This window comes from Leiobunum rupestre, chromosome 5 (assembly GCF_980474605.1).
Source record: "Leiobunum rupestre chromosome 5, qqLeiRupe1.1.hap1, whole genome shotgun sequence".
NCBI lineage: Eukaryota > Metazoa > Arthropoda > Arachnida > Opiliones > Sclerosomatidae > Leiobunum > Leiobunum rupestre.
The window spans coordinates 36,432,457-36,452,421 of record NC_143388.1 but is presented as its reverse complement, the minus strand read 5'-3'; the positions used below and the strand labels follow the sequence as shown (position 1 = coordinate 36,452,421).

The following is a 19,965-nucleotide window of genomic DNA, read 5'->3' as shown; positions in this document are numbered from 1 at the left end:
TTACATTAATGGTTAGCGTTCTATCTCTTAAAGATTGAAATAGATACCGAGGATAAATACTTTCTGGTAGCACTGCAGGTCCAAAGACTATATATACGCTTCGCTTACTAGACAGGCAGGTTCCTAGAAAGAAACCTGTTTACACCTCTGTAGCACTGTAAAAGCTGGGTTAATATTTGGACCCGCGGCTAGAGGCGCCACTAGTAACACAGCTCAAGCTAGGGGAAAATTTTGACCAGCGTCGAGATGGAGCCACAATCGGTATGCAAGTTGAGCCATAGCACACGATTGTCTAGTAAGCGAAGCGTATATATAGTCTTTGGTCAGGTCAGGCTGTCAGCTGATTAGGCAAAAATTGTGGAACTTTGTGGGAGTGTACCAGTTCTGAAAGTTAATTCAATTACCGTCAGCTAAATCTTATTAGAGTGCTAATATTTTTTTTAGTATTTCACATTTATATTATATTACTATAAATGTTTTATACCAGCGGAGATACTGATGAAGATGTTGACTTCAATGTGACATCAACATCAAGGTATAATAATGTTAAAAATGTTTATTGATCAATGTTTTAGCAAAGCTTGAACTACAAAAAAATATCTTAAATGAAAACACACAAGTAGAGCACTTAAATTTTCATATTTGTGTCTCAATAGTTGATAGCATGTCCAATATATTTTTTTGAAAAATATTAAAGTTACGCAAACCATAAAGGTTTTTGGTGGTGACAAAGAAGTAAATGACTCAATAGAACTGGTTTGGCTCTAGGTAAAATATTGGTGTTGCTATTTGACCAGCTGCGCTTTGCTTTGTGCGTGTCTTTTCTTTCTAATGTGAAATCCATCTCTGATCTAAAATATATGAATTAATATAATCCTCTTTGTTCCAGCTCCAAACTTTCTAATTTGTTCTCATTTGAGCAAACAAATAAAGAACAGAGTTTAACGTACACTGCACCAAAACAACCAAAGAAACCCAGTGCTGGTAAGATTTTTGCTGATACTTTTTGTGTAAAACATTGTTTCAGTGATTTGTACACGAATCGAACTATAGATGGATTATTAGTGTAGGCTCATATATCATACCATGCGTTTAAAGGGATCCCTCACTCACAACAGGGGGAGGCCTAGGGGTAACATAAAATCCAGACTTGCAGCTAGGTGCAACAAACACAAGGAGAACGCAGCTAGCCTTTAAACATGCTAACGGAGGGTTGTGTACGAATTTCATTGGAGCCTTTACGCTGAACGTTTTACGGGCGGGGGGGAGACAATTTCCGAATTTTCCCCTCCCGACGGCAGCAGGCGCTAAAGCGTCTAGCCAATGAAAAACGTACACAAGAAAATCCACGACTTTTGACGGGTTGCGTTCTCCTTGTGTGGGGTGCTGTGTTTGTTGCTCCTAGCTTGCAGTGTGCTTCAAAACCTGTTGTGAGTGAGGGATCCCTTTAAGTATTTTACAAATAAAATTGAGATCTTAAATTTCGTAACTGTGGGTGGAATTGGCAAAACTTTTTATTCCCTTATGTAAAATGTTGTTCTTAATTAACAATTATTGGAAATGTTTAGTTTATAAAAGTTATATAGCAAAAAGTAGCAAAGAAATTGAGCATTAGCTATCCTAATTTATCCAAACCTAACCTAAATAACATAATTGGGTCAAAAATGATGCATGATGAATTTCAGAAATCCTACTTATTTAAATAATTTTAAGGTGGATCTTTCTCTTAAATTTGATAACAATTATGTTAATAATAACTACTACAGGGTTGCCACATGTCAGGGAAAACATGGAAAAGTCAGGGAATTTAAAAATGGGCTGGAAAAGTCAGGGAATTCAGTTTAATCTTGACACTCTTTTTAAGGTAATTTTACCATAGATCTATAGCAAATTCGGTTATTATTATCTAGATCCTTGAAAAGTTTTTAACGTTGAAATATAAGTTGATCAAATTTATTAACTTCTGATAAATGTAAAAGTTAAAAACTATCTAATTTTGGCCTTAAAAAATCAGGGAAAATAACTTAAAATGGTCAGGGAAAACGGGGAATAGTCAAGGAATTTGAATTGGAGAACATTGTGTCAATCCTGTACTAGAATGAATTACCTCTGAAAACTGTGAAAATGAATATATTAGGGGCTATTTTATACAAACATAAAATGAATATTGTGACTTATCAAACTTTAGTTTAGAAAGGTTTCATGGTAATTTTTTTCTTTGTGGTCGTAGATGAGCAAAAAATTACAACCGCGGCATCCGCTCCTTCTGTTGCATGTGCAGTTGTGGTGCATGCTTTTAAATTGTAAGTATGATAAAATGATTTAAGCGTTTTTCATTGGTATGCTCTGCGTGTGCCATTGGCATCTCGGAGGCGGAACTGTCATGTCACTGTCAAATTGGGAGCAGTCTTTGAGCACTCCCAATGGAAACAGTTATTAATGCACGAGTAATTTTTCTAATACCAAATATTTAAAATTTTCAGTGAAAATCAACAATATGTTTCTCAGGGTAAATTAGGTGCTGCTATAATTGTCAATCATGATTCTCATAATGTAAGTAGTGATTTAAATTAATAAGGGTTTCTGGCAGAGGTCATCCAGGCATTTTTGAAGTTGGTGAATCAGCTACCTTCGCGCCCGTTAAAATATTTACTGAGAGCTACCCATACCAAAAAATTAGTTGGCTTTTATTTTGTATTTAGTTGGTATACACATTTTAGTTGGTATTAAGTTGGTTTTAAGTTGTCAGCATTTTTCAATAAACTAGTTAAAGGGGTAATAAGTGGATATTAAGTTGGCAGTATGGTTTTAGTTGGTAATAAGTTGTTTTTATGTATGGTTTTAGTTGGTATTTGTCCCAAATACAAACTTAAAACCAAGTTCCTAGACCACTTAATTTTTGGTAAGGGTATAGTCTCACAATAGACTAAATAAACTACTAGTTGGAATAGTACTAGCAACGTTATATTTAGCCTATGGTCTGCCGCGATTTTCTCTCTTCGATTTATTTTCCCGTAGACATACGTTCTAAAACTCCTCTCTCGGCGGCGCTGAAGTAGCGAAAATTACAAATTTTGATGACGTATTTTCAACCCCCTCTCCCACTCCCTCTTTTTACTTCACGACAAACTCTCATTAAACATTATACCATACTGACATACTTTTGGGTCTTATGTCACTGTTGTTAATACCCAAGGCATCACCTTAGGCCCAAGTCATTGAGTGACTATTAAAGCCATTAATTCAGGTGGCCAGGTTACAATGTGTAGGAGGGTGGTAGCAAGCCCATCATCCCATGTGAGCCAATAGCTCCCTACACTTACTATAGAAGTTTTTTAAAGTTAATTGCCTCTAGCGGTACTTTCTTGAACTAAATGGAGCCTTGACGCGTCCACCATTGTGCAGTCATAATATGGAGAGCGTGCTTAGAAATTGTATCAGATTAGGACTTTTTCAATATTAATATTAGTTAATAATGCCAACTCACTGTTGTGTTCCCGAATTTACTCAACGAGGATACAAAGGAGTATCTGATGGAGTTATTTCTAAAGTAAGGAGGTGTCTGTAAATAGTTTTAAAAGGTATTTCCTCTAACTTTGTTAGGCCTTAACTTGTTATTGCAGGTATCATTTCACAAGTTTCCAACGGATAAGAAACTACAAAAAGCTTGGTTAAAAATTATTAGAAGAGATATTGGAAGACACTTTAATTTACATTCCACCACGAAAGTCTGCTCTCTACATTTCACTGAAAAAGATTATTGGCCAAATATGGCCAGAAACATCTATAGAATGACACTGTGCCTACAGTTTTCAAATGGAATGTAGACAAGGATGTAAAAGAAAGGAGAACTCTTAACAGGTGTAGTTTTGTTTTAGAAGCTAACCATTTGGAAAACCCAGTCAGTGGTGATAATGAACTACCATTAGAGCTAAGCAACAAATCTGGATATCAGCGTAAAGTACACTGTTTAGATACAAACCCAGTTGCTAGTGACGAGGCTGAGAGAAGTAGAAATGATGAATTCATACAACAAATCAAATTGTTACAAGAAAGAATCGCTACTTTAACACAGACTGTTATAGAAAGAGATCATGAAATTTCAATATTTAAACAACGGTGAAAGAAGCTAAGTGAAGAAGTTAAAAACTTAACACAAACTATTGCAACCAAAAATGAAGAAATTGGTGGTTTACAGAAGCAAATTTTCTCTCTAAAAGGAACCTTAGCAAATGATGTTAATATTAAAATTTTGGAAAACACCAACGAAGATTTAACAAAACAACTGAAACCTATAACCAGTATGGATTCCTTGAAAGAAAGAGATGATGATGTTAAGAGAGGTTAAAGGTGTTACTTATGGTGCTAATCCAAGCCATTGGGTAATTGGGCCTTTTGAATTTTAAAAACAGTAAAAAACCTTTTTAATATCGCTACCTTATTTCCAAAACCACGTAACTTTGTGGTTTTAAAAATAAGCTAGCAATATATTCCTTTCTAATTAAAATATGAAATTATGTTAAACAATATCCTATTTGCTTTTAATTTATCAAACAATACTTCTGAATTAAAAAAATTCATTACTTAAAATGTACAAATGCTATATTAAAGACAAGCGTGGCAACATTTCTTCAAAATAAAAAATATCTAATTTGAGAGCTATATCACACCAAATATTACAATTAAACCTAATTTGGTTTATTATTAATCCATTTGGAAAATAAACAACAAAATCACACCACTTCAGTCCAGATATTGCTAATTGGTGATAGTATTCAGTTGAGGTTTCTCGTCAATTAATTCAACGTAAAAATTTGAAAAGCTGCGATAACGGAGTATGGCGAATCATTTTTTTTTGCTTTTGAAGCACTTTGCTTTCACAAAGCATAAATCTTTATCCCTTTAAAAAACATTGGATAAGTAAATTTGTAATTAGTCAAATATGCACCTACATACCTTTGAAAGAGGCTAGTTACGTAGGACTCTACCAATAATTTGTAGTGTCTCCTTATCTGCCTCTTTTTGGTTGTTTTTGATTTATAAAATTTGCCAATTTTTTCGTCAGTTAAACTTGGTACTTCTGAGATACAATTTTTATAACCAGAAATTGTGAAAATAATGCTGTTACTATTTGTTGTTGTTGTTAAAACATTTGGCATAGGTCCAGCGATGATGTCCAAGCCTTGGATGTTGTTAGCCATTGAGTCAAAGGCTTAAGATCTGTAAATGTATATTTTCGTTATTAGACAATTCCTTTTCATGTACATGCCTAATATTATTTTTAATATAAAATGTGAATCTTATAAACCTAAATTTAAAGGTTATAAAAAGGAAATTACCTGCAGTTTTAGTTGAATTTCGTAGCAGACCTGCAATCTCGTCCCTCCCTCCGCTTACTACCGCCAAAGCGGCCAAACTCAATGACTGCACAATGGCGGCCGATTATAAATTGAAGGGGCAAAAATGTAAATTTGGCTGTGCCGTAAAACACACTCTGCCCTATCTAAAATAGGACTATTACTGTTAACCTGATCGAACCTGGATCCTCTTGCTGCAAGGCGAAAGTGCTACCATCCCAGATTTATATTTTAGTCGCCAACTTCAAACCTAAAATATCAATGTTGTATTGGTATATACTTGGATGTTAGCTTGCACATGTTTACCAAAAACCACACAGTTTTCATAGCCAACTCTCCAGGAATTAAACTGATTTTTGTTTTATACAGTATAGAAATAAATTTAGCACTCACTTGATTACAAAATTTTTAAACTCTAATCTGACGTGACTAAAAATTATATACTTGAATAGATCTCTACATTTATTTAAGGACCTTAGCCAGTCTTAGTTTCCAGGATTTGGAACTCAATTCAAAACTATAAATACAAGACTTGCGCACCCTTATTCAGAAGCAGCAGAAGGGCCTTGTTGTATTAACACAGCAATATGTGTAGCAATATGACTTCCATCTTAACATAAAGTAGCTATGCTACGTTGTAATTATGTTATGTAGCCAAATATTTGTCCTACGATGTTAGTTAGTTGAATGATATAAGTATTATGACGAATGAAAGGGTGACTTCAGCAATGGAAATTAATTCTAGCGCTGTGAAAAGCTTTGATAGAAAGCTACCTTCTGAGGTTTGAAACTCCGCTCACTGTTCATTTTTATTTAAAAATATGTAATTAAACTACACGTAGCATAGCTTTTGCATTCTCTATTTCAAATGACTACTTCTGATAATATCTTTTTATGTTTTCCAGTACAAATTAGTTTTATACAAAGGAAAGCAGGTGCATGTTACATATGCTACAATTAGTGTATCATTTGTTTTAAAGGTATGTATTGTTTCACTTCATAATCATTTCCAAAAAAAAATTCATTGCGATTAATGAAACTACATTTAAGCCCTAGTTTGAAAACATTAAACGATCTGCACCAGGCATTCCCAAATTTCAAATATCGTCATTTCGAAGGTCAAGATAGTCATTTCCAAACTAGATCATCATGTGTATAGTAGTTTGGTTAAACAAAATTATTTCGTATATTCAAAAAATCATTTTAGTTTAAAACCTAAATTCATTTTTCACTGTCTCAGTAAAAGCCACCAATTGATCCATATTAATTTTTGAAAAGTAAAAATATTTCTTCTTTGAGCTTCTGGAACACTAATCAAAAAGAGGGGTGACACCTAATTATACAGATTATCAAGGGCGTATTCAAGGGGGGGTTTTGGTGGTTTAACCCTCCTCCCCCCCGAAATGCTGATGACCGGGGGGGAGGTGCCTAATAAAAATCAGTGAAACTTCCGTCAGCACCCCCCCTTGAAATTTTTCCTCAAAACCCCCCCTGAAATAAAATCCTGGATACGCCCTTGCAGATTATGTCTTACTAGTGCCCAAAACCCATAAAAAATAGTAGTGTTGGCTGATATTGTAAATTGACCGATACCAATACCAATATCTAACTGATTATTACTGATACGAATATCAAACTAGTGTTCGTGCGGGGACCCCAACCCTAGTACCAAAGACAAAAAAAAAGTTCGGGGGTGTTATGTTTCAGGGTTAATTTTCGGGAATGAATGTATGTTTGAACTTTGAAATTAGTACTGTAACTTGTAAGTCTATAATCAATACTGTCACGTAATAAATTCACGAGACGTGGGTTAAAGGAAAACCGGTTTTTATTTATATACAAGGAATAATTATTTACAGAGATATATACACTACACTGGATTTACAACGCGAACGTAGGGTGGAGATAGCTATTTGCTGGGGACTCGTATTCTTCTCTCCGCAGAAGCAGGTCTCTTGCAAGCGGGGCTTTTCAGCCTTAAGATCCCGCAAGATAATTAAGTTGTCGGGGTAGCTTTTGCAGCCTTTCCGCCGAACAACTAAACCCTTAGTAGGCTGGACTTTATCAGTCTTAAGTTCCCACTAAAGGTTTACCTCTACAGAGAGAGGCAGAGAGATTGCCCATTTCCCCGACGCGACCCTTCTTTTATAGCACGGGCCGTGGGGGTAAAACGGGGAGCCCGACCCCATAGACCGAGCTCCGCGGGAGGGAGAGCTGGTACGTCCGGTCTGTGGCACGTGGCTTATGTATTTTGCCAGCGTAGTCTGTCCGTGACAATACTATAGATTTTTTTATTTGATGATTTTATTTTACTGTAAACCTTCCACAAAATATTTTGGTTCTTTTAGTTATAAATAAGCCAGTATTTTTTTTGGCGGTGGCCTTAATAATCAGCTAGGCTAATACCCAAGGCACCACCTTCGGCCCAAGTCATCTAGCGACTTATAATGCCTTTAAACAGGTGGCCGGGTTACAATGCGTAGGAGGGTGGTGGCAAGCCCTGCATGCCACGCGAGCCAACAGCTCCCTACACTAACTATTACCGTTAACCTCTACAAGTTTTTATGGAAGGGGAAACCGAAGAACTCGGGGGAAAACCCCTTTAACCAGTGGGGAGAGAACTTGCAAACTCAACGCAGAAGGAGTAGTTCCGAGTTTTCACCCAGTGCCACAAGCTGGGATCGAACCCGGCTCCTCTTGCTGCGAGGCGAAAGCGCTAACCACTCCGCCACCCCGCCTTACCTGATCCAACTTAATTTTGACCCGAACACTATATCAAACTGATAATTACCAATATCTAACTAATTTTTTTCAGGTAACTAACCAATTCTTACCAATACTGATATTTTCCAACAAATTAGCTAAGCCAAAGGTCAAGGATAGTTGAGCCATCAGCCTTGTTTTTGAAATTTATGGGAGAAAATATAAAATATCACTATTGGGTAAAATCGGTAATTTAGACCCAACCCGATTAATTGCCAAAATCGTGATCATATCGGTTTTGGCCCATACTAGAAAATGGTAAATTTTCAAATAGCCCATTCGGTCAAATATTTTTCCCCATAACCTCGATTTTAAGGTTTTATAACATAAATTATCATTGTTGTTCATTTAAGTGTCTTACTTACTCCTTTTGTCCATAACATCTATAATAAGTGTACTTTTAGGTGCAAGCAAACAAATATAGGAGTTTTTATGACGATCAAAGAGATAGCTGGTCGATATTATTCGACACAGAGCAAAATGCTTTGGATTTTGCTAAACAGGTGACTTTTAAAATTCATTTTTGAACTCTTAATTGTTAATTATAAACATGACTATTTACAACCTTCTTATAAAATAAAAATTGTTTTGAACTCAATGGTAATAGGTAAATAGGTTTAAATAAGGATAAAGCCTATAGGGTGCATTAGGGTTCGCGTTATTTATGGAACCCATATTCTCAGCGATTTTCCACACCGAATGATTTGTCTTTTTTTACTCTGATCCTTATTTTGGATAAGCTTTGGTGTAATAGCTTGTCATCTCCAAATGAAAAGACTGGTCAGAAATTCTCAGAATTTTGTACAGCTTAACTAGGTCAAGATATGATAAACAACCCATTCTTTAGTTCCATCAGGGATGAGTTTTTACCCTTTGTCGATTTCAAAGTGTGGTATAATGTATGTAATATATCCTAAATTGGTTTCACTTGTTGTATTTATAGGTAGCAGTAGCTAGGGCTAATAGTGCTGGAAGTAGTTTGAATTGCGTTGTTGTGCAAGATCTCAATTTTGGTGATGAAACAAAAGGATTAGAATTGGGTGATGCTGCTGAAGTTAAATATTCTGGATGGTTGCTTCAAAATCATACCTTTGGCCAAGTAATCGTTTCAAACATTCCCTTTGCTAGATTCTTTAAAATAGTTCTAAGTGGCATTATTGGTTTTAATCTATTAGTCTTTCAATGATTGAAGACTCCCTATCTCTATTGTAATGTGATTTAATTTCTTTTTCTTTCAGCTGTTTGATTGCAATAGCCAATCTGATAAAGCAATGAAAATCAAAATTGGTAAAACTAAGATCATAAAAGTGAGTATTCATGTATTTTAATACACTATAAATACTGGTTATTAGCATAATAAAGTATTGAAAACTTGACCATTAAGGTTCAATTTTTATGTTTACACATGTAAATGATGTAATAGTATCACAAATATGTATATCTCTTACAGAAAATAATCCTATTTTCTCTTTTGGTGGGGAATATGCCATTAACATTGGGCCCTTTGCTTAAGGGGTGCTGGATAGGCAGATTTTAACATATTTTGCTTATTTAGGGATGGGAAGAAGGCATGATTGGTATGAAATGCAATCAAAGAAGGATTCTTATAATTCCACCCGTACTTGGTTATGGCAATCAAACAGTGGCTGATAAAGTCCCAGCTAACTCAACACTGGTATTTGAAGTATTTGTCACAAAGGTTTGTTATTTAATTATAACTTTTGACGCATCCAGGGCATTTCTCAAAGTAATTTTTTTGTGTTTAGATTAAATTGGCCAAAGAACCCATTAGTTCATCTACACCTTCAGTAAATATAGAGCAGAAAGAGTCTCTTTACGTGAAAAAGGCTGATCCCACCAAAATTGAGCCTTCATCAAATGCTACCGTTTCAACTGATGAATCTGTTAAAGCACGTGGGGCATCAATATCAGAACAACTTTCACAGGTTTGATTATTTAGCAACTAACTTTGGATTTTTGCTGGTAAGAGTATATTTACAACTCCTTATTTTTTTTCTTCTGGGTAGAGTCCCAAAACAGAAAAAGCTAAGATAATATCAAGAATGGCCAAAATGGGTATGCCTATGCTGCCCATGCAGGGGTCATCTGCGGTTCCACAAAGCAGTGAATCAGAAACAGAGGTATGGAGTACGTTTTATTAATATTACTGTGTGTAACATAAGTGCAAAATCTCTGTAGAAATTGTTTTTCAATGAGACCTTGTTTCACACATTACTATTGTTCGTATGGAGTCAAAATAAAGTCTGGGTCAGGGTTGGGCTATCCCTGAAAAAATAAAATCTGGGTAGCGATGGGAAACTATTTGTATGTGTTATGAAAATGCCCCAGTTTTATATACCTGTGAATTTTAAATGAAAGCTAATTGCGACCGAAACAAGTGTAGGTGTCATAATGACGCTAGCATCTCTATCGTCTCAAATACAAACTTAAAACCAAATTCCTAGACAATTTATATTTTTGGTAAGGGGAGGGGGGGCAGGCCAGCCTATTCTCTCAGCAACTTCTCTCGTTCTGTAGCCGCCTTACTCTAGAAGGTTGGGTAACGTGCCTTCGGAGGCCTTAGAACAAACTACATAATAATAATAATAAGAGACTAATAACTGTTAGTTAATGCCACTAAGGGAAAGGAATGCAAAATTGCAGCGACTGAGGGAAATACTTCAACTAACTAGCATTCTAGCTTGGAGTTAACTACTCAGCTACTAACTCCTGACCGCAACTAACCACTGTGTCAAAGTCTCTATACTGTTCTGCCTTTCTCACCTCTCTTTGACTTCTCCTTTTATACTAACCCCCACACTAGTGCCGTTGGGACTTAGGTCTATTTAGATATAATATGGCTGCCACTGACCATGTTGGCTACAGTTCTAAGGTACAAAGGTAGCGTCACGCTCGCCTCTCTTTCGCCGTTGTTTTGATTTCGATTTTGGTTTTAATTTTAAATAGTCAGCCATTGAAGCGACTACTCTCGTCCTGTCGTCGGCGAATCAGCAAGTTTGCCGTTACGGTTAGGCTGTTGCTTAGATTTCGCTGTCAAAGTCGGTTAAACAACTTTTTTATAATGCCTAAAGTATCGGTTATTTGGGAGCATTTTGGAAACGTTTTAGATATTTTATAAGTTAAATAAAAATATGCTACTTTTGTTAAAAAAAAACCCGACCCAACCCATTTTTTTGGGTTTTTTTCTCCCCAAACCCGACCCCACTCAAATGTCACCCTGTACGATCATTATTAGAGATAGTTATGTATCAATTTTAACTCAAGTACATAAGAAAGGAGAATAAATATTAGCAAAATATTAGGGAAGTTTCCTCTGGTAAGGTTGCGCCTAGTATATATATCTCAGTCAGAATAGGTCTCCTTGTAAAACGTGATACAGGATTCCATACCTCTACTAGGAGTGCTTATCGCAGAAGATTTTTGTCTTGATGTAGCTGACGGTTTTTTTACGTTACTATGTTAACAAACAACACGCAGAGGGGATTTTTTCTTTCGTAGGCGAGGCCAAAGCTGATAGAATGATCTTACCATACGCCATACGGCAGGATAAGCATTACAAGTAGAGGTATGGATTCCTGCTTGATATCATATTCCAAGGGGAATAGTAGCAGATGAGAATGGAAAGGGCTAAAACTGCGTCCTCCCGGTTCATGTTGGAGAAAATGCTGCTTATAAATTGAAATTTTCCAATTACTTTGTTTCTTTTTACTACTTATAACACTTAAATTTTATTAGTATCCTTAGGATGGGCCAATTAAAAGTAAAGGACAATGATATTTAAAAGAACACAAGAAAATATTTAAACATAAATATAAAACCCTACTAGTCTAAATATCATTGTCCTTTATTTTAATCGGCTCATCTTGCACAAGTAGCTATTATTTTCTCATCTTTAGGATGATCAAACAAGGAGAAGTTTAACATCATCACCTGCTAGAGAACCATCTCCAAAACCAGCTATCAAACACCGACCTAGAAATCCTAGTCAGAACACTTATACTGAACCACAGTCAATTCATCCAGGTAATCGCACTTTTTGAGCATTTGTCTATTATACCTAAGTGTTGAGTGGGCTAAAAAATAGCCATTGTAGACCACCTAGATATCATAGACTTATTTACTAACATGCAGTCATTCTTTTAAAAATTGAAATGGGTTCCAATCATAAATTCAGGGTAAATTTAATTTTTCCACTATAATCTTCCAGAATTATCATAGCTGATTTTCATCCTTGACTGAAACATAGTTGTTTGATGTAACACTTGGGTTAATTACCTTACCCTTTTTTAAGTATAGTGTAATGGTTTTTATCCCTTAGTGTAATAGCTGAAACCCGATTTCTGTTACCTTTGAAATTCTCATTTTTACTGAAATGATCCTAAATAAAATGTAAAAAATATGCCATAATTTTTTTATTTAAAGCCATGCCACAGAGTGCTATTCCACAACAAATATCTGTTTACCAACAGCAGTATCCTGTAAGTGGTACCATGTAAGAATCAATACTTCATGATATTGCTAAATAACTCCATCACCATTTTTCTCACAATTCTTTTATTTAATTATAGAATGCTGCTACTATGCCTTATTCTTATCCATTTCAAGCGACTCAGCCTATGACAGCCCTGTTTCAACATCCTATGGCTCCTTTAGCGCAAGCACCACCTAATAGCCTTAGTGATACACATTTGCCAATGTTAATGTCCGAAAGTCGAGCCCATAATTCAGAAGTTCGGATGGTATTGAGCAAGATTGGGGATAAAGTGGATTTAGTTCTAAATAAAGTACGTATGGTAAAACTTATAAATCAGACTGAAAATAAATTGAAAAAGTGATGTTATTTTCCATTATGTAGTATATTTTAAAGTATTGCAATTTTGGGAAGATAAAACCCACTGGCATATAAACTGTATCCAGCGTTGTCATATCATGAAAATCAATTATAGTGCCAAAGCTTAATAATTATAGGTTTTAAAAAATCAGAATATTAGCTTCATTAGTGTATAAGCATTATGTAGTAATGTTAATAGCTGTCAGCGTTTTATCTCTAGTAATCCCAGTGCTAAAGGTTGGCAGTGGGAATAGTAAATATATAATAGGATCTTTGAAGATTCATTCTATAGATGAGAATAAGCTAGATTAGTGAAGGGAGTGGCTAGCTCCCAGTTATCCTAAGTACTGGTTGAGACAAAAAGGTTAGTAAGGAAGTTGCTGCCTAAGTTAAGTAAATCATTTATAATATCAATATCTAACAAATATAGCTGTAAGTTTGAATGAACTAGCTTCGCTAAATTATACCCCTCAAAAAGGGTTAGTTTGGTTATCCCAGTGCTACCTAGAGGAAGGTGTTACTTCGGAAGCAAACCCTTACAGAAAAAGCTATAGGAATCCAATAGGAAATCTATTGGAAAAATCCGAATTTATTGGTTCCAATTTGAAAGTTACTGGTTAAATATTGCCAATACATTTCGCATTGGAAATCTATTGGTTTCCAATTGGCGCATATATCACAATCCTATTGGGAATATATTGGAAACTTGCCCAAAATAAGTCCAATTGGAAATCTATTGGATTGGTATCACAATTATTAATGGATATTTATTGGAATAATTTCCAGTACGAATCCAATTGGTTTCCCATTGCTGCATGTACAAAAATCATATTGGAAATTTATTGGAAACTTTTCCAATATAAATTCAATTGGAAATCTATTGGATTGGCGTCACAATTCCTACCAGTTATTTATTGGAAAAATTTCCAATATGGTTCCTATTAGTTTCCAAATAGCGTTTATACCAAAATCCTATTGGAAATGTATTGGAAACTTTTCCAATATAAATCCAATTGGGAATCTATTGGATTGGTGTCACAATTCCTACCAGATATTTATTGGAATAATTTTCAATATGATTCCTATTAGTTACCAATTAGCGTATATACCAAAATCCTATTGGAAATGTATTGAAAACTTTTCCAATATAAATCCAATTGGGAAGCTATTGGATTGGTTTCACAATTCCTACCAGATATTTATAGGAATAATTCCATTCCAATACAAATCCAATTGCTTTCCAATTGGTGCATATATCACAGTCCTATTGGAGATTTATTGCTAATATTTATAATATAAATCCAATTGGTAATCTATTGGGTTAGTGTCACAATTCCTACTGCATGGTTATTTATTAAATTAATTTCCAATATGATTCCAATTGGCGTAAATACCGTATTCCTATTGGAAACTTATTGGAAACTTTTCCAATATAAATCCAATTGTTAATATATTGGGTTGATATCACAATTGCCACTGGATATTTATTGAAATAATTTCCAATACGAATCCAATTCGCGCAACAGTCCTAGTGGAGGTTTATTGGTAAACTCCCTTACCAAAAAATAAGTTAGCTAAAAACCACTTAGGACAACTTGTATTTCAACTTGGTTTTCAGTTTGTATTTGGGACAAATGCCTACTTAAAAATAACTTAAATCCTCTTTATTAATCAACTTATTTCCAGCTAAACCAGAATCAACATTTACATTTAACTACTTAAAAGCAACTTAAATCCTACTAGGGAAACATCTAAAAACCAACTTAAAAATAATATGTAACTTCCTGACTACTAAAAACCAACTAATTACAAACTTAGCAAAAGAAGTATTTTCCTACCAACTGAATAACAACTTATTACTCCTTCAACTAGTAACTTGAAATATGCTGACAACTTGAGCCTACTTAATACCAAGTTAATATCAACTAATAATGTGTATGCAAACTAAATACAAACTGAAATCCAACTTAATTTTTGGTAAGGGCTCTCCAATATAAATTCAATTGGTAATCCTTTTGTTTGGTGTCGCAATCCCCATTGAACATGTGCTTTGGCCTCGTGGTTCGATTAGAGGTCGGCGTTTGAATAAGAAATTATACGATTGTTTATATTTATCCATAACCGAGAATTATTCAGAAATATTCGAAAAAAATGATTAATTTTGCATGTTAAATCGTTGTTTAATCGTATAATTTATTCGTATAAAACAAATAATACTAATTTTAATGATTAATTGAAACTTTTGCGGTTAATTTATTTGTTCCGCCGACCTCTAGGTTCGACCCATACAAAACCTACAGACCCTGTATTAAAACCAATAAATATTTGAATTGTGTATAAATTTATATTTTTGAGTTATTGGAGTATTATAAACTGAATTTTAAACGCTTATCGGACTATAAAATGGCGATTAAACATCAATAGAAATAATGGCAACTGTCAATAAATGAACTAACTACATAATACTAAATTTAGTAAAAAGTTAAAAGCTAAATGAATTGATACAATATTGAGAACGGAACACAAAATCTATTAAAAAGACATTGGTAAATCATTCCAATAGAAAACCAATAGGAATTTCGCTACCAAAACAGTGAAAAATTGGTAATAATTTGGAATCTAATTAACTTGCATAGAATAATTTTAAAATCAACGTTTGTATTAGCCCACAATCGTGTTGTGGTGTTAGTTAAATAACAGTATACTTAAGAATTCAAAAACCAATGTGTTGTATTGCTTTCCTTGGTTTTCCCAACGTTCAATAAGTAAATTGGTTTAAATTTAAATATTTTAGGCAATTCATTTTGTCTATTTTGTGGTAGCCATTTTGATGGCTCTGGCTTTAGAGTTTTAAGTACAAAATCTCTTTTTGTAAGAACTTTGCTTATTTTAATAAGTAATTATTCGTGCCTTTTAGGGAAATCTAAGCAAAATGTTGATAGAAATGATTTACCTCACAATTGGATTCCAATTGGGAAATATAAAATACATTTCCTATAGGAATCCAATTGGGAAGTGGGTCCCATAGGAATCCAATTGGGATGTGGGTACTATAGGAATCCAATTGGAATATAATTGTTGGTTCCTATTGGAATCCAATTGGGATGTAGTACCTATGGGAATCCAATTGGAATATAATTGTTGGTTCCTATTAGAATCCAATTGGAATGTAATTGTTGGTTCCTTTTGGAATCTAATTGGAATTCTTATTGGGAATTGTCCCAAAACATAATAGGTTTCTTATTGGAAAATTTGCCAATTGGATTCCAATAGTTTTTTCCGTAAGGGAACACAATCATCAACATGGTTATGAACAAAAATATCGATTGAAATCCACTTCAACTAGGTTCAGCGCTTTTATTTAAATTCATTATAGAAGTCTACCTCTTAATGTAAGTCATTTAGCAAAGCTGCTCTGTTATTTAATTCATGCTGTAAGTAAACCTCCAAAGTCAAATAACAGATCATGATCAACACTTATCCGCTAAACTTGAGTAAAAAATTTTCCTAATGCCTTATAGAGCGACAGAATCATTTAAAAAATTTGGCTCATATTTCAGGTAACTGCCCCCCTTTCCATACCTTGGGGTTGTATATCCAACAAATGATAATTTGGTATTTTTCAAGCCCCATTTCCGAAACTCAAACTACTAAGTGTCCCTTTAAGTGAGACAATGAAACAATGCATATGTCAGATGCATTCCATGTACACGCAGATATTCCAGTTTCCATCATATTTATTGATGATTTAATTAATATATGCTTTAGCTTGATCAAGTGAAACCATCTGTGCCAGTCATTAACCAGCCTTTATTGCCATATATGGACTCTACAGCATTGGTTCAAAATATTGAAAGAGTAGTCCAGGTAGTATTCAAAATATATTATTAGCTTAAAACTGTGGTTTTCAAACTGTTAGAACTCAGAACCCTTCCATAAATTGTGTAAATTTTGTTTTAATTTTTGAGTTTTGTAGTTATAATAATAATAGTTTTTTATTGGAGCACCTTTTCGGTTTTACACTGGTTTTCAATAGGGTCCGGATTAATAATTAGATAGTGCCAAGGTTTTCTGGGATTTTAGTCTAGTACTTTCTTAGAATTGTCGACGCATTCTTTAAGACTTTAACTAATTCTTAGAATTTAACAGAATTGCTGATATAGAGCGAGATAGTTCAGGATAATTTTACTCCTGAATGATAGCAACCCAAAAAGTTATCAGTGGCGGTGCACAATCTAAATTACAAGACACAGGTAGTGTGCTAGAACATCATCTGGGTTCCGTGATGTGCAATTTGAAAACCACTGCCATATATTAGATGTATCATTATGTAATGCCACTTCACTTTAAAGGAAAACACAAGATGGAAAACTGAATTACATGATAAAAATCAGAAAATTCAAGCATTGAATGAAAAAATTTGTGTTTTGTTAGAAAAAAATCAGAAGTAAGTTAATGCTTTTTTGAGAATAAAACTAGTATGCTTTATGTTTTCCATTCACCTTTTAGATTAGTTGAAGAGAGCAATGTTATGATGGAAAGGAGAAGCGACTCATTTCAGTCTAGCGCAGCACAATCTCAGTTAAGACTTGCAAACCTCGAGAAGGAAAAGGTACAATTTATTAAGGTCTAATAGATATGTTGAAATAGAATGTGGGTAAAGTAATTTACATTTAATCTTACTTTCACATGGCTATATTACCTTATCTTAAATTTTAAATTATTTTTTTAAACTATGTTAATTAGTTTTTTATTACATTTTATAGGTTATCCTTTCTGAAGAGTTGGCAGTAGCTACCTCCGAAATTGCAGACTTAAAGATACGGTTACAGAAGTCTCAGACGGAAGTCCTTGAATCAGGAAGTCAGTCCACAAGTTTTAAGAAACTACAAGAAGAAATGGCGAAACTCAACAAAGAACTAAATGGTGAGCTTTTAAGGGCTGAGCGTTTGTTACATATTTTTAGGGGCTGGTGTGTTTGTATAATTCATAACAATTTGTTATATTAAAAATACTTTTGAGCGTTTTCATAACTAGAGGGAATGTATTTCTTAATTCTAGAAAAAAATGAACTTGTAAAATATTTGGAATCTAGTCTACAGGCTACTGAAGCTGCCAAATTAGAAGTCATCAATAAATTAGAAAAGCTGCAGCAGGAGTTATTAACTGTTCAATCATCAAATAATAGTCTCTCAAAGGTATCCATACTTGTTTCATTGGAATAAAATATTTCAAGCTCGTTCTTTAATAGTGCTGTACTTCATTATGTAAAAATTTTGAAATATACATAATTTATTCCACAAAAATGCCATCCCCGTATTACTCCAGAGATTTTAACCTTTTCTTTAATGAAATATATATGCACTAAATTACTGATATACCATACTATGTTTTCATAATTTTATAAATAATTTGAAGCTTCTATTTGGTTTTAATAGGAAGTAGAAAAAAGTAAAGACAATCTTGATAAGAAAAATTTTGAAACTGACGAGAAGATTGAAAAAATGCAGCAAAAATATGAGGTATATGTTCTTAAAATATTTTTATAAGGCTAAGGCCAGAGCTGGACTGGCCCATGGGGCAAAAGAGTGATAACCCACTGTGCTCTAAAAAAAAAATTAATTTAAGCATGCGGAAATAGCTGTATGTTGTGTAACCATTACTTGTGGAGGAATTTATAGAAAGGTCTAGTTAGGAATTATAAATAAAGTTTTATAATTAAATATATGAGCACAGCTTAATATTGAGTAAGCCTTGACTATTTCTGTTCTTTGCTGCTGAAGGAGCATCAACCTCAGGTAATTTATAGTCGCTTATCAATTTTAATTCTTACAATTAATCTTGAAAATTAATTATATCAATGAGCAGTAGGGTCCTCAAACTCCTGATACCATAAGTATTACAGTTCGTAATCCTATACTTGTAAAAGGTTTACTGGAGCCCATTTTAAAATGGCCACTCATTCATCAAGGTTGGATTATGTAAAATAGTAATAGAGGGGAAAAATTAGTCAAAACAAGACATGAGCTAAAGAGAAGTACAGTAAAAACCCCATGGTCTGTTAGGCAGTGGCTAACCCCTATTAACATATTGTTTCACATAAGGGTTTTATTTTAGTTTAGTATTTTCTGTGTGTTTAAATATATTTATTAGTACCAAGAATTATTTCATTTTAACTGAGAATTTGAAGACGGCAAGAAGAAAAACCCAGCTACTGTTGGAAAAACACAATGCTCACCTCAGTCGCACATTCTCTTAATCCCATAAATCATGAAAGCAGAGGCTATACATGCTCTTTCATATTCTTAGTTTATGTAAATTTATATTCTTAGTTAACGTAAATTTATATTCTTAGTTAACGTAAATTTATAATATTCTCAGTTAATATAAATTCATTATATTCTGTACATTTTTCTTCTATGCTTTGGTTTTTCAAAACTCAACCCAAATACAAATCTTTCTAAGTATTTTTTTTATTTCACTGTAAACGATATGCCTTTATGAATTATTTTATTACAGGATGAAATTCAGTTGTTAAAGGAAGAACAAGAATCAAACAAACATAAAGACTGTAATGTATGTTTAAAATTGAGTGTGATCACTCACAAATGAATAGTTACATTGTTGATTAATTTTGTTTTATTCTATATTACTTATTTACTAAATTGTTTTTTGTATTCCCAATTTTAGGCAGATGGTGCAGTTCCAGATAGCTGGAAAGAGGAAAAAATTTCTTTAAAGAAAGAATTTGAATCTAGTATGGAACAGATTAAAATATTAGAAACCCAAAAGTTGAAGTTAGAGAAGGAAATTAACAGTCTAACATCTACCCCTAACAAATCAAACTGGGAAGCTAAAGTAAGTTAAGAGTTATAGATAATTTATTTTTGAATTAAATTAATGATATAATAACCCAAACCTTGTTATGTAACAAAACATCATTCTATTTTTTAAATAATTTTCTGTGCTGTGTAAATCTATAATTTTAAAATG

At 33.8% G+C, this 19,965-nt stretch overlaps 1 protein-coding gene across 5 annotated transcripts in view; it reads left to right on the top strand.

Annotated features, from left to right (window-relative positions):
• Window positions 1–171: 171 nt before the first annotated feature.
• LOC149944377 (FK506-binding protein 15-like) overlaps window positions 172–19,965 on the top strand; it is a 36,290-nt gene continuing 16,496 nt past the window's right edge. For 2 of the 5 annotated variants that reach the window (XM_090175118.1, XM_090175117.1), the window contains exons 1-22: window positions 172–535; window positions 890–984; window positions 2,231–2,303; window positions 2,484–2,553; window positions 6,263–6,337; window positions 8,525–8,623; window positions 9,064–9,219; window positions 9,359–9,427; window positions 9,676–9,819; window positions 9,887–10,066; window positions 10,148–10,261; window positions 12,038–12,164; window positions 12,564–12,619; window positions 12,710–12,925; window positions 16,741–16,839; window positions 17,325–17,419; window positions 17,482–17,584; window positions 17,739–17,898; window positions 18,034–18,170; window positions 18,411–18,494; window positions 19,492–19,548; window positions 19,663–19,830. In XM_090175118.1, coding sequence (XP_090031244.1) covers window positions 474–535; window positions 890–984; window positions 2,231–2,303; window positions 2,484–2,553; window positions 6,263–6,337; window positions 8,525–8,623; window positions 9,064–9,219; window positions 9,359–9,427; window positions 9,676–9,819; window positions 9,887–10,066; window positions 10,148–10,261; window positions 12,038–12,164; window positions 12,564–12,619; window positions 12,710–12,925; window positions 16,741–16,839; window positions 17,325–17,419; window positions 17,482–17,584; window positions 17,739–17,898; window positions 18,034–18,170; window positions 18,411–18,494; window positions 19,492–19,548; window positions 19,663–19,830 — 2,439 coding nt within the window. In that variant the 5' untranslated portion in view covers window positions 172–473. The remainder of the gene's footprint in view (window positions 536–889; window positions 985–2,230; window positions 2,304–2,483; window positions 2,554–6,262; window positions 6,338–8,524; window positions 8,624–9,063; window positions 9,220–9,358; window positions 9,428–9,675; window positions 9,820–9,886; window positions 10,067–10,147; window positions 10,262–12,037; window positions 12,165–12,563; window positions 12,620–12,709; window positions 12,926–16,740; window positions 16,840–17,324; window positions 17,420–17,481; window positions 17,585–17,738; window positions 17,899–18,033; window positions 18,171–18,410; window positions 18,495–19,491; window positions 19,549–19,662; window positions 19,831–19,965) is intronic. The other 3 variants (XM_090175115.1, XM_090175113.1, XM_090175116.1) reach the window with 3 other exon arrangements.